Source organism: Cervus elaphus, chromosome 6 (genome assembly GCF_910594005.1).
Source record: "Cervus elaphus chromosome 6, mCerEla1.1, whole genome shotgun sequence".
NCBI classification, from domain to species: Eukaryota; Metazoa; Chordata; class Mammalia; order Artiodactyla; family Cervidae; genus Cervus; species Cervus elaphus.
Window position 1 is genome coordinate 3,339,034 of NC_057820.1, and position 12,074 is coordinate 3,351,107.

At 56.3% G+C, this 12,074-nt stretch overlaps 1 protein-coding gene across 1 annotated transcript in view; it reads left to right on the plus strand.

Moving 5' to 3' along the window:
- Positions 1-12,074, plus strand: part of ABLIM2 (actin binding LIM protein family member 2) — a 131,236-nt gene that overhangs the window by 43,472 nt on the left and 75,690 nt on the right. The window contains 2 exon segments of the mRNA XM_043906090.1: positions 271-364; positions 10,056-10,143. Of these exon segments, the coding sequence (XP_043762025.1) occupies positions 271-364; positions 10,056-10,143 (182 nt within the window).

Here is a 12,074-nt window from a genome sequence, read left to right on the forward strand (position 1 = left end):
GCTTTGGTTCCTTGGGCTCTCTGGAGCCCTCCACCAGCCCTTTGCTCACCCCTGGGCAGGCGGCCCCAGTTCTTGTACCTTGGTTTCTCCACCTGTGAAATGGGATGATCTTTGTGGTATTTCTCACGCTGTCCAAGGGCCCGCTGTTATCCCGAGTAGGAGGCAGTGGGCATCTGCCCCTTGGTCACAGCCCCTCTCGTTGGTGAGGACTGTCGGGCCTTGGGGTCCTCAGGGTGCCCCCGCCCGTCCTGACTGCCGGCTCTATTGCAGGGATGGACTGCCCTACTGCGAGGCTGACTATCACACCAAGTTCGGGATCCGCTGCGACGGCTGTGAGAAGTACATCACGGGACACGTGCTGGAGGTGAGGAGGCCAGCTTGGAGGCGGGGCCCCCCCGCAGCTTCCGCCACCCTGAGCACAGTACTTGCCCTCTGAGCTAAGTCCTGCCGTGGGCCCTGGTACCTGCCTGCCCACGAAGGACTTAACCGAGAGGATCCGAAAGGGCCTTTGTGCAGGAATCCATGCCCCTGAGCCTCTGCCTCCCTCTTCCTCCCAGCTCTGCCAGAGGACGCGGGCTAGGCTTTGCTCAGTGAGTGCTGCCTCCTCCAGGAAGCCTTCCCTGCCGCTGTCTCTCAGCTCTGCCCTTTACAAGTTGACAGAGGTGGGAAGGACTTGTGATCCGGGTTCAGCCCTTTGGCCTCCAGATGGGAATCTGAGGCTTGGGGGTTTTAAAAGTGCACCTGTACCCCTTAGCTGTTTCTCCCCCATACCCCGAACCCATGGCAGCGCCGGTCTACTTGTGGTCTGTAGAGTTTCCAGTTCTGGGCGTTTCCTATAGATGGAGTTGTACGCCCTGCTGTCCTCTGTGACGGCGTCTGTCTCACGGGCACCATGTCTCATCACAGGACTAGACCGGAACTGTGTAAGCTGATCACTTGTTGTTGGACACAGCACTGCTTTCCATGCTTTGGACGTGATAAATAACACTGAGATGAACCTCTTTTTTATTGCCTAGTTTCTAGTTTTCCTGAAGGTTAGTTCACGGACGTTTAGAGACTGAGTCAGCAGCTGTGATCGTTTTCAGGTTCTTGAAAGTTATAAGGCACTTTCCAAAAAGTTTATTCTGATCTCCCACCCTGGGAGAAATTCTGCGCCAAGTGAGAATGTGAACCTCTCTGTCACGTGCCCCCCTTCCACTCCTAGAGGTGCTGTTTCGTCATTTTTAACCGATCAGAGTTCTTCTTGCATTTCAGTTACCATTCATCAGTGTTGCCTGATTATACACTGGGGTCAGCCAATCAGAGTTCTTGCATTTCAGTTATCTTTCATCACCGTTGCCTGCTTATGCTCTGGGGTCTTCATGTTTTTCTGACGCAGTCGGGCAGATGGTCACACGATGAGATGGTTGCGGTCTGGTCTGCCAGACGTCTTGTGTCTTCTTGGGTGGTGAGCAGGCTGAGTGTCCGTACCCACATCCTCTGAATGTGGACGAATGCTGCGTCCCTCCCCGCAGCCCCGTGACACCTTACCTGGCGCCCCTTGTCCCAGGCCTCTCTCCTCACCCAGCCCTTTGCTGCAGATCCTGCTCTGGATAGTCAGCCCCGCTCCCACCCGACCCAGCTGCAGGACTGAGGCTTCTGGACAATTCCCCCACCAGAGCCCCACCTGCCGCAGGGTGCCAAAGACTGTTCCAGAGCTTCCGAGCTCCATCCTCCCCGGGGCTGCTCCCCCCTCCCACCCCAGCCTGCCACCCACAACGACTTCATCTGAGATTTAACCCCGGAGAGGCCAAGGTCACTAAGGGCTATCTGCGAAGCTTCCTGGTCAAGGCTCTGTCCCTCCTCCAGCTCATATCCTCTCTCACCTGTTCTTGGTCTGAACCCCTCTGCCTCTAGTGGGGCCTGACTCTGCAGCTCCCTTTCTCCCTGGGGGGTCACACCTCCCCTCTCACAAGGCATCCTCCCCCCACCCCCGCCTCCTCTGGGGCCTGACCCTGCAGCCCCCTTCCTCCCTGGGGGGCCACACCCCCCTCTCACAAGGCATCCTCCCCCCACCCCCGCCACCTCTGGGGCCTGACCCTGCATCCCCCCAGTGGCTACATGAACAACTCCCGTCCCCTCTCTGCCTTCTCCCCCTCCCTCCACAGTCAGGTGTCTCCATGGAATGCCGAGCCTCCCCCACCTCCCTCCCCAGGCCACACTCTCCTTGCCTCCCACAGGCCCGTCTCTGTGTCCGGGAGAACACGTGCTGGGCCAGCGGCCACCGCCACGCGGGGCCGAGCCCACGTGAACCCAGGCTGCCCAGCCAGGCCGCCCGCCCCCCGACCCCCGGCCTCTCCCTGTGGAGCCACTGGTTGGTGACGTTCTGGTTCAGTGCCACGTCGGTGCCGCCCGATGCCCTGAGCGGGGGCCTCTCGGGCCCCGTGGCCGGCGCGTTGCTACTGCAGGTGTGCGGGTGGGACGCTCCTGACCCGGCCCGTGGGTGGGACGCTCCTGGCCCGGACCCTGGGGCCGCCCGGCCTCTCCCGGTCCTGGGCCCGCCCTGTGCCTGCTGAGCGCCCCCATCCTCAGAGCGAGCCAGCATCTCCTCGGGGGACCCTACAGGACGTCCCCCCAGCTCAGTGGTGGCCCCCGGGGTAGCGGGTGGGGTGGGGGGTCTCCCCTGATGGATCGGGTTCGGAGGGCAGGGAGGGACCCGTCTGCGTGTTGTTGTCGTTCAGTCTGCCTGTGAGCTCCCTGAATGATACTCGACGCGGGACCCAACACAGGCTCCGGGCGTTTGGGCAGTGTGAGTGGGGCGACCCCTGGTCCACACCTTGGCTGTGAGGAGCAGGAGAAAGGCAGGGCTGCGTGGAGGATGCAAGAACCTCCCGGGAAGATTAATGCTTTTGTTTTCGCCCCTGCGGGTGAGCTCCGGCGCGCAGTGGTGGCTGAGTCGTCGGCGGGGCCCTGCACGGCTCAGAGCTTCCTCCCCAGCAGCGGCTCCGCAGAAGGGGGGCGGCCGTCACCGCGGCGGCACTGCCTGGGCTTGGCCCAGAGCCTGCCGGCGACCCGGCTGGCCGGGCGGAGGGCTTCTGGTCGGGGGGGAGGGGGTCGGCAGGCGGCTGGCCGGGGACGGGACCGCAAACCGGACAAGAAGGATCCAGACCGCCGGCTGGAGGGTGAGGGTGTCCGTTCCTGCCGGCCTGTCCCCAGAGGGGGCGCTGGAGAGGGGCCTTGGGAAGGCAGGTGGGGGCGACTGCTTGGACTGGGCTCTGGTGCCAGGACCGTGTGCAGGTAGGAAGCTCCCTGGGCCGGTGGGGAGGCCGTGCTGGCGGAAGTGGGGTGGGCTTGCTGGGAGCCGGGCGGATCAGCAGGGGTGGGACCCTTGAGGCACCTGCCACCACCCCTCACCCCGCCGACTTGCCCCCCAAGAGGCTCTCCCCTGCAGAGCCCAGGTAGGAGAGCAGCCCGGGGCCCCTTCCCTGCCTGCAGGAGTCTGCCGCGTCTGCATGCCCGGCCCCGGAGCCATCTCATGCAGGCGCCCGCCCGCCCGTGAAATGTGCCTTTGACTCCCTCAGCCGCTCTAAATACTGAGCGTCCTCTACCCCATATTTGCCCACATCCTGCGTGTCTGGGGTGTCTGTCCCCACGAGCTTGCTCCACGCTGGGTCCGCAGGGGACCCGGGAGGGGCTGACGCAGGCCCCCACCCTGTCGCTGGCTGGCTGGCTGGCCCCCTGGAGCGTGGGAGCAGCCCTGCTGAAGGACTGGCTCCCGGGGATGGAGTCGCTTCGCAGAGCGAGCTGGAAAGTGGGCTGGTGCATGGCCAGGGGACAGGGCTCTGAGCAGACCAACCAGCGTCTGATCCAGAGAGGAGGTGCCCAGGGAGGGGTGTCCCTGGCTCGGCGCCCCCATCACCACCTTCTCTTCTTGTTCTCACTGGTATTAGCAGGAACAGGTGGGAATGGGGGGCGGGCAGGCATTTCTTGCTCAGCCCCATGCTCCGTAACCTTGGTCCTACCTGCCTCCTGCTGCCTGGCTGTCTCCATGGTAACGAGAAGCCCAAGGTCCCTCTGGAATCACTAATTAACCCCATCGTTCCTTTATTACTTCCTCTCTGCTTCCCTTCCTCCTACTCCTCCCTCCTCTACCCACCATGCACCTTGCAGACCCTTCCTGAATACTCCCACCGTGGCCTGGGGGCTGGGCTCCCAGGGATGACCTTGGTAGGAGCTCCTCTGCCTGGAGAACCCCTGGGGGCGGGGGTGGGGTGGCCAGCTGAACGAACATTTCTCCATTTCAAGTGGACTGTCTCTCTGACTCCAGAGCTGGCGGATTTGTTCCCCCCTCTTCTTTTCAGCAGTTTCCTTTTCACCCTTGTAAGCCACAGGACTTTTATCACAGAGAAAAGCAAGCCCTGACTCTGAACAAATAAAAGCATTTCCTAAGGACAGAGATGAAGTCAACTTCTCTCTCTCTTTAAAATTTAATGAATGTGAAGTCAACTTCTCAAGGCCCCAGCTTCTCTCTCTCTCTTTTTAAAGTTTAATGCATGTGTTTATTTTAAAATCACGCTCAGAAGGAACACTTGTTTGTCATAAAATAAACCAAAAATCATCCGTAATGAATGTCATCACCCAGAAAAACTACCGTTAGCATTTAAATGTCATTCTTGCTCATTTTGTGCACCCCACGTAGACGCAGACGCACTCAAATACACACAGACACACACACACACACATAGATGCACACAGATAGACACAGACACACTCAGATACTCACACAAAGATACACACAGACACACACAGACAGATGCACAAACAGATACACATAGACACCCACAGACACACCCACACAGAGACCCCCAGTGCAGGCACATGCTGACTTGCCGGCAGCCTGACGCCACGCCCCTGCTCATCACCAGCAAGGAGCAGCATCTCCACTCCTAGTCTTCAACCGTCCATCCGTCACCACGTTCCCGGGCATCTGGGTTGGGGAAGCCGTGCAAGAGCCCTGGGCCGATGTCCTCACTGCAGGACTTCTCAGAGCCTTGAGCGCTGACGTGCCTAGAGGTGGAGTGTGTTTTCTGTCTGCTCCCACACTCTGCTGACCCTGTCGCCTGGGACCCCGTTATGCACGACGGGTGGATGCTGTTTCCCCATTCTGAACATCTTTATGGGATACCCCCTCTGCATGCAGCTCTGCTCTAGGGCCTGGGGACTGCAGAGGACAAGGCAACACAGCTCCGTCCTGGAGCAGTCACCCCAGATTGAATGGGGGTGAGAAAAGGACAGGGCCAGGGGGCCACGCCAGCCTCGACATGCTCCCCGGAGCCCCTGAGCCTGTACGAGCCTGTCCTGAGGCCAGAGGCATCAGCCGTGGGTCCAGGCTGTCAGGGGCTCTGGGGAGGGTCTTTGCTGACATGGCACACAGCCAGGCTCTTCTTGCTGGGGTGAAATCTCCTTGGGCGGGCCTGGGGTGGCAGAGCCCTCTGTGTGGGTTCCTTCACCCCACCCCCACCCACCCCCGCCGCATGCTTCCTGCTAAAGGTTTTCGATGAGCTTCTCGGTAAATTTCATTTGGTCAGCGTGGTCTGTGATTAGATCTTTTAAGATCTGGATCCGGTTCTGGTCATTCGCAAAGGAGAATAAATTAGCTTCAAATCCGGGGATGTGCCAGGAGCAGCCACAGGGAGCTGGCCATCCTGGGCTGGGGGGGGACGTGTGCCCTCCTGGCCTGGCCCTGCAGCGGGGGATTTGAGGGGGGAACCCAGGGGAGGCCTCAGAAAGTAGGTGGAGGCCAAGCCGGCTCTCCCGAGACCGGAAGAGGCCGTGGATGTATCTGGGAGGAGCAGGGATGTGCCTGCCTCTGATGGGCTGTGGGAGGCCCAGCCTCTGTGCTTCCCACGTGGAGAAGGGAGCTGGGAGGGCTTGCCTGCTCCTCTGGCAGGGAGGGGAGGGAGCTGGGGACCCAGAGGCTCGGCCACTGCTCCGTGGTACCAGCCCAGCCCTCCTCATTTGTTGCCTTCGGAACCCTCCCCTCTGCCTGGGGGTCCGTGAGGAGCAGAGCTCCCTTAGGCTGTGTTCCTAACGAGCCTTGTTCTGCCTGATTAAAGATGACAGCCGCTTGTGGGAAGGCACCCGGCATCCCTGTAAAGGCCCACGCTACAGACTCTCACGGGCTTTTCATCACCTTGGTAACCTGTGCCATCTTGAGTCCCACCTGGGTTTAAGGGGCTTGTGCCGCCTGCCCGTCGGGGGCTGGGGTGTCGGCGACACAGGTGACCCCCCGGGGGCTGACGCCTGAGGCCCTTCTTGGGCAGCATTGGGGGGGACAATGGAGCAGGGGGTACAGTCATGTTCTGCTGACGGGGAATGCCCCGGCCAGCGTGGCCACACCAACAGTACCAGAGCAGCGAGGGGGGCTGATGGAAGGGGTGAAGACACATCTGTGAGTGACCTTATGAGCCTGTCTTAGTTGGCCTGGGCTGCTAGGCTGTGAACTGCGAGGCTCAAACAATAGACAGTTATTTCTCACATTTCTAGAGGCTGGAATTCCGAGACCAAGGTGCCAGCCCTTTGGGTTCCTGGCTTGGAGATGGTCACCTTCTCCCTGTGTTCCCCCATGGCAGAAAATGCTGATATCACATCTTATAAAGACACTAATGTCCTTATAAAACACCACAGGGGCCCCAAGTGTCAAGACTTCATTGCCTTTTATGGATAGATCTATAAATAGTCTTCCATCGTGTTTATCACACTCACCCATTGATGAACATGTGAGCTGGTTCTACCTTCTGGCTGTTGGCAATAATGCTTCTATGCAGATTTATGTGCAGGTTTTTGGGTGGGCATATACTTTTTTCTTGTTCTCTTCATTTTTCTTACATACGAAGGAGTAGAATTGCTGATTATCTGGGTCGTGAAGATCTTTTTTCTACAGTTCTTCTGTGTCTTCTTGCCACCTCTTCTTGATATCTTCTGCTTCTGTTAGGTCCATACCATTCCTGTCCTTTATTGAACCCATCTTTGCATGAAATATTCCCTTGGTGTCTCTAATTTTCTTGAAGAGATCTCTAGTCCTTCCCATTCGATTGTTTTCCTCTATTTCTTTGCACTGATCACTGAGGAAGACTTTCTTATCTCTCCTTGCTATTCTTTGGAACTCTGCATTCAAATGGTTATAATTTTCCTTTTCTCCTTTGCTTTTCACTTTTCTTTCCACGCTATTTGTAAGGCCTCCTCAGACAGCCATTTTGCTTTTTTGTATTTCTTTTTCTTGGGGATGGTCTTGATTCCTATCTCCTGTACAATGTTACGAACCTCTGTCTATAGTTCATCAGGCTCTCTGCCTATCAGATCTAGTCTCTTAAATCTATTTCTCACTTCCACTGTATAATCGTTAGGGATTTGACTTTAGGTCATATCTGAATGGTCTAGTGGTTTTCACTACTTTCTTCAATTTCAGTCTGAATTTGGCAATAAGGAGTTCTTGATCTGAGCCATGGTCAGCTCCCGGTCTTGTTTTTGCTGACTCTGTAAAGCTTCTCCACCTTTGACTGCAAAGAATATAATCAATCTGATTTCGGTGTTGGCCATCTGGTGATGTCCATGTGTAGAGTCTTCTCTTGTGTTGTTGGAAGAGGGTGTTTGCTATGACCAATGCGTTCTCTTGGCAAAACTCTAATAGCCTTTGCCCTACTTCATTCTGTACTCCAAGGCCAGATTTGCCTGTTACTCCAGGTGTTTCTTGACTTCCTACTTTTGCATTCCAGTCCCCTATAATGAAAAGGACATCTTTTTTTGGGTGTTAGTTCTAAAAGGTCTTGTAGGTCTTCATAGAACCGTTCAACTTCAGCTTCTTCAGCATTACTGGTTGGGGCATAGGCTTGGATTACCATGATATTGAATGGTTTGCCTTGGAAACGAACAGAGATCATTCTGTCATTTTTGAGATTGCATCCAAGTACTGCACTTTGGACTCTTTTGTTGACCATGATGGCTACTCCATTTCTTCTAAGGGATTCCTGCCCACAGTAGTAGATATAATGGTCATCTGAGTTAAATTCACCCATTCCAGTCCATTTTAGTTCGCTGATTCCTAAAATGTTGATGTTCACTCTTGCCATCTCCTGTTTGACCACTTCCAATTTGCCTTCATTCATGGACCTAACATTCCAGGTTCCTATGCAATGTTGCTCTTTACAGCATCGGACCTTGCTTCTATCACCAGTCACATCCACAGCTGGGTGTTGTTTTTGCTTTGGCTGCATCCCTTCATTCCTTCTGGAGTTATTTCTCTACTGATCTCCAGTGGTATATTGGGGACCTATTCACCTGGGGAGTTCATCTTTTGGTGTCCTGTCTTTTTGCCTTTTCATACTGTTCATGGGGTTCTCAAGGCAAGAATACTGAAGTGGTTTTCCATTCCCTTCTGCAGTGGACCACATTCTGTCAGACCTCTCCATAATGACCCATCCATCTTGGGTGGCCCCACACAGCATGGCTTAGTTTCACTGAGTTAGACAAGGCTGTGGTCCATGTGATTAGATTAGTTAGTTTTTTGCTATTGTGGTTTCGGCTGTCTGCCCTCTGATGCCCTCTCTCAGCGCCTACCATCTTACTGGGGCTTCTCTTCTCTTGGACGTGGGATATCTCTTCACGTGGGTTATATGGTAGCTTTATGTTTACCTTTTGGAGTCACTGACACTGTTTTCCCAGCGGCTGCACCATTTTATATTCCCACCATCAATGTACAATGGTTCCAATTTCTCCACAGCCTCGCCAGTACTGGTTATTTTTCATTTTTTTTTTTTTTTAAATTAGACCTGGTGGCCCCGGCGGTAGAGAATCTGCCTGCAGTGTGGGAGGCTTGGTTGATCCCTGGGTAGGGAAGATCCCCTGGAGAAGGGAACGGCTACCCACTCCAGTATTCTTGCCTGGAAAATCCCATGGACAGAGGAGCCTGGCAGGCTACCGTCCATGGGGTCTCAAAGAGTTGGACACAACTGAGCAACTCACATTTTCACTTTCACTGGTGGGCGTGAAGTAGTATCTTGTAGGCATTTGGACTTGCATTTCCTTAATGACAGTGGTAGTAAGCATCTTTGATTTGCTTCTTGGCTGTTGCTGTATCTTCTTTGGAAGAAAATGTCGCTTCACGTCGTTTGCCCATTTTTTAACTGAGCCCTTTGTCTTTTTGTTGTTGAGCTGTAAGAATTCTTGATATATTCTGGATCCTCAGCCCCTATCAGATCTATGATTTGCAGCTATTCTCTCCCATCTGTAGTTTATCTTTCCACTTTCTGTCATGCTGAAGACAGTATTTTGGGGTGATTTCTTTGGTACCTTGTAGAAATAAACCCGGGTGTGGCTCAGCTAGTAAAGAATCCGCCTGCAATGCGAGAGACCTGGGTTCGACTCCTGGGTTGTGAAGATCCCCTGGAGAAGGGAAGGCTACCCACTCCAGTATTCTGGCCTGGAGAATCTATACAGACTGAATCTATACTATACAATCCATGGGGTTGCAAGGAGTCAGACGCGACTGAGTGACTTTCACTTTCATGCCGAAATAAGTCAAACCAGCCAGTGTCCTTTGTTTTGATTATTTTGCTATTTTAATTGAGTTGGATGGATTTTAAGAACAATAAAAACAGTAAAACACTCATGGAGAAAAGCGAGCATTACAGAGATATGAAAATGACCTGTCATTTTCACCCCCCTGTCCTATCCCTCCCCTGGGGAAGTAACGTTAGCTCGGTGTCCCGAGATTCAGGTGCGGGGACCTGGCCCCCTCTGCCTCCTGGGGGTGGTGGAGACGGGAGAAGTGGCTGCCTCCGGAGGTGGGTCTCTGCTCCCAGGTCTGGCCCCCAGTGGGCAGGGGCACGTCCGCACACACACGCCCTGGACGGCCTGGAGCGTCACGGGCCCCGACCCCTCCCCACGGTGTGGACTGTCCGCTCATGGCCGGCCTGCGCACCCGCGTCGGCGGTGGGGGCTGGCTGTGGCCCCAGCTGATGCGGCAGATCCGAGTCCCCCTCCCCGGCAGACACACCTCTGCTTTCTGCTTCTTCCAGGCCGGGGAGAAGCACTACCACCCTCTGTGCGCGCTATGTGTCCGGTGCGGCCGGATGTTCGCAGAAGGCGAGGAGATGTACCTGCAAGGTAAGAAGAGGAGCGTGCCGCCCGGGACCCGGGGGCACCAGACTGGCGCTCGGGGATCCACGCCCTGTTCCGGTGCGCTGGCGGGTCAGTGAGCTTTCCTGCTGCTTAGGGAGCCCTGCCTCCCAGCGGGGATGGGTGTCAGGGCTGGCAGGCTCTCCCCACAGGGACCCTATTCAAGAGCAGGACCCAGAACTGGTGGACGTGTGGGTCCCAGTAGCATGCGGCCTGCGGTCACTTCAAAGCCTGTCCTGAAAGGCCCTTAGCCCAGGGCAGGGGTCAGGCAAGTCTCAGGGTTCCCCCCCACCCCTCCCTCTAACCCTGCAAGCTGATGAGAGGGTATGGAGGCCACCGGCTGCTCCTGAGGCTTCTTTCCCCGTCAGGGGAGTCACCAAAGCATCGGTAAAGAGAGCTTTAGAGAAAGGCCTGGCCAACCTTCACACGCATTCCGTGGGAAATCCTGGAGGCATTCACCATTCAAATCACAGTAACCATAGAAAAAGGCGTCCTGGGGCCCCAGACCGGGAGAAACAGCAGGTCACGGCCAGGCGTCCCCTCCCTCCTTCTGCAGGGGGCCTTCTTTGTAGCTCATGGCTGCTTGTTTAAAAAAAAAAAAAAACAACTATATCAACACTCAGACCGGAGCACCCAGCTCCCAGCTGTTTCTTCACGTGTTTATTGCCCAGGGTGCGGGCAGGTCTCCTTTGAACTGCACCTAGTTTTATCATTTTGATGAACCTCTCCCCCACCACCACCACCTGTGGCTTATTCATTCCTGACCTTGATAAAGAAAGATGGTTCACATGCTTGTCAAAAAGGTAGGAAGATGGTATACAGGTCATGGCAGTTGGGGAGAGGGATCCGGCTGAATTCGCCAAGGACGGTGCAGGGGATTTATAGCCAAGGCGCTGGGGGTTGGGGAAATAGGTGGATGGAAAATTATCAAGAGGAGAGCCAGAGGGGGACCCCTTGCTGAAGGCAGGCAGGGGCCTAGAGGCCAAGTCAGAGGTGGGGGCTGAGGAGCTTGGGCATCTATCAAGGGTTGGGGAGTCCCCGCACCCCCCCGCTAAGGCAGCTCAGCTGGATTCTCCCTGGACCTGGGTTCGCAGGTTGAAGGCCTTCCCCGAGGGGCCCAGCAGGATGGTTGGATGCTGAGACCCCTCCCCCACCCCCACTGCGGTCACAGCGTCTTTTCTGTCTCGTGACCCTGGAGGCAAGCCGAGCGGGCTGCACAGTGGCCCCCAGATGGGCCGTGGGATGACCTCACCCGGGGACCGTGTGGCACACAGGCCTGCTTTTCTGAGACAAGCTCGGGAGCCGACGTCAGCCAGGACGGCCTGGTCCCCGTGTCCCCTCTTGTTCTTTAGTCTTAAGAGCTTATCAAAGGGGCCCTTTAGGCCCCTCCCAGCTGTGCCGGGATGTCTTGGGTGGGGAGGAGGCCCCCTGCAGCCCGAGGCGCCCACCCCCCACCGCGACAGCGCTTTCGGGACGTGCTGACACCAAACACGCGGCAGCTCGGGACACGAGCTCGCCATCAAGGGGACCCAGTCTCAGGACAAAGATGCTCTTCATGGCTCTGTGCTGAGGCCGGCTCCCTGTTTCTAAAGCCGGACCTGCCCTGACCTTCTGTGGGGTGTTGAAGCCTGTCCCCTCCCCAGCCTCCTGTTCTCCAGTCTGTGCCCTGAGGGTGCAGACCCGGTGGGTGGTTTTCACGCCTGCTCCATGGAGCACGGGAGTTGCGTGGCAAGGCCCCCGCCCTGCACAGACGCAGTGAGACCCGCAGCCTCCACCTGCATGCTGGGGCTCCAGGAGAATGTGTTTGATGGGTGAATCCCGAGCAGTAAAAGCTCAGAGGAGCAGGGTCCCGAGCCCTCTGGCCTCCGAGCGAGATGAGGCAGCCCTCCCCCACAAACTCCCACCAAATACCAGCCCCG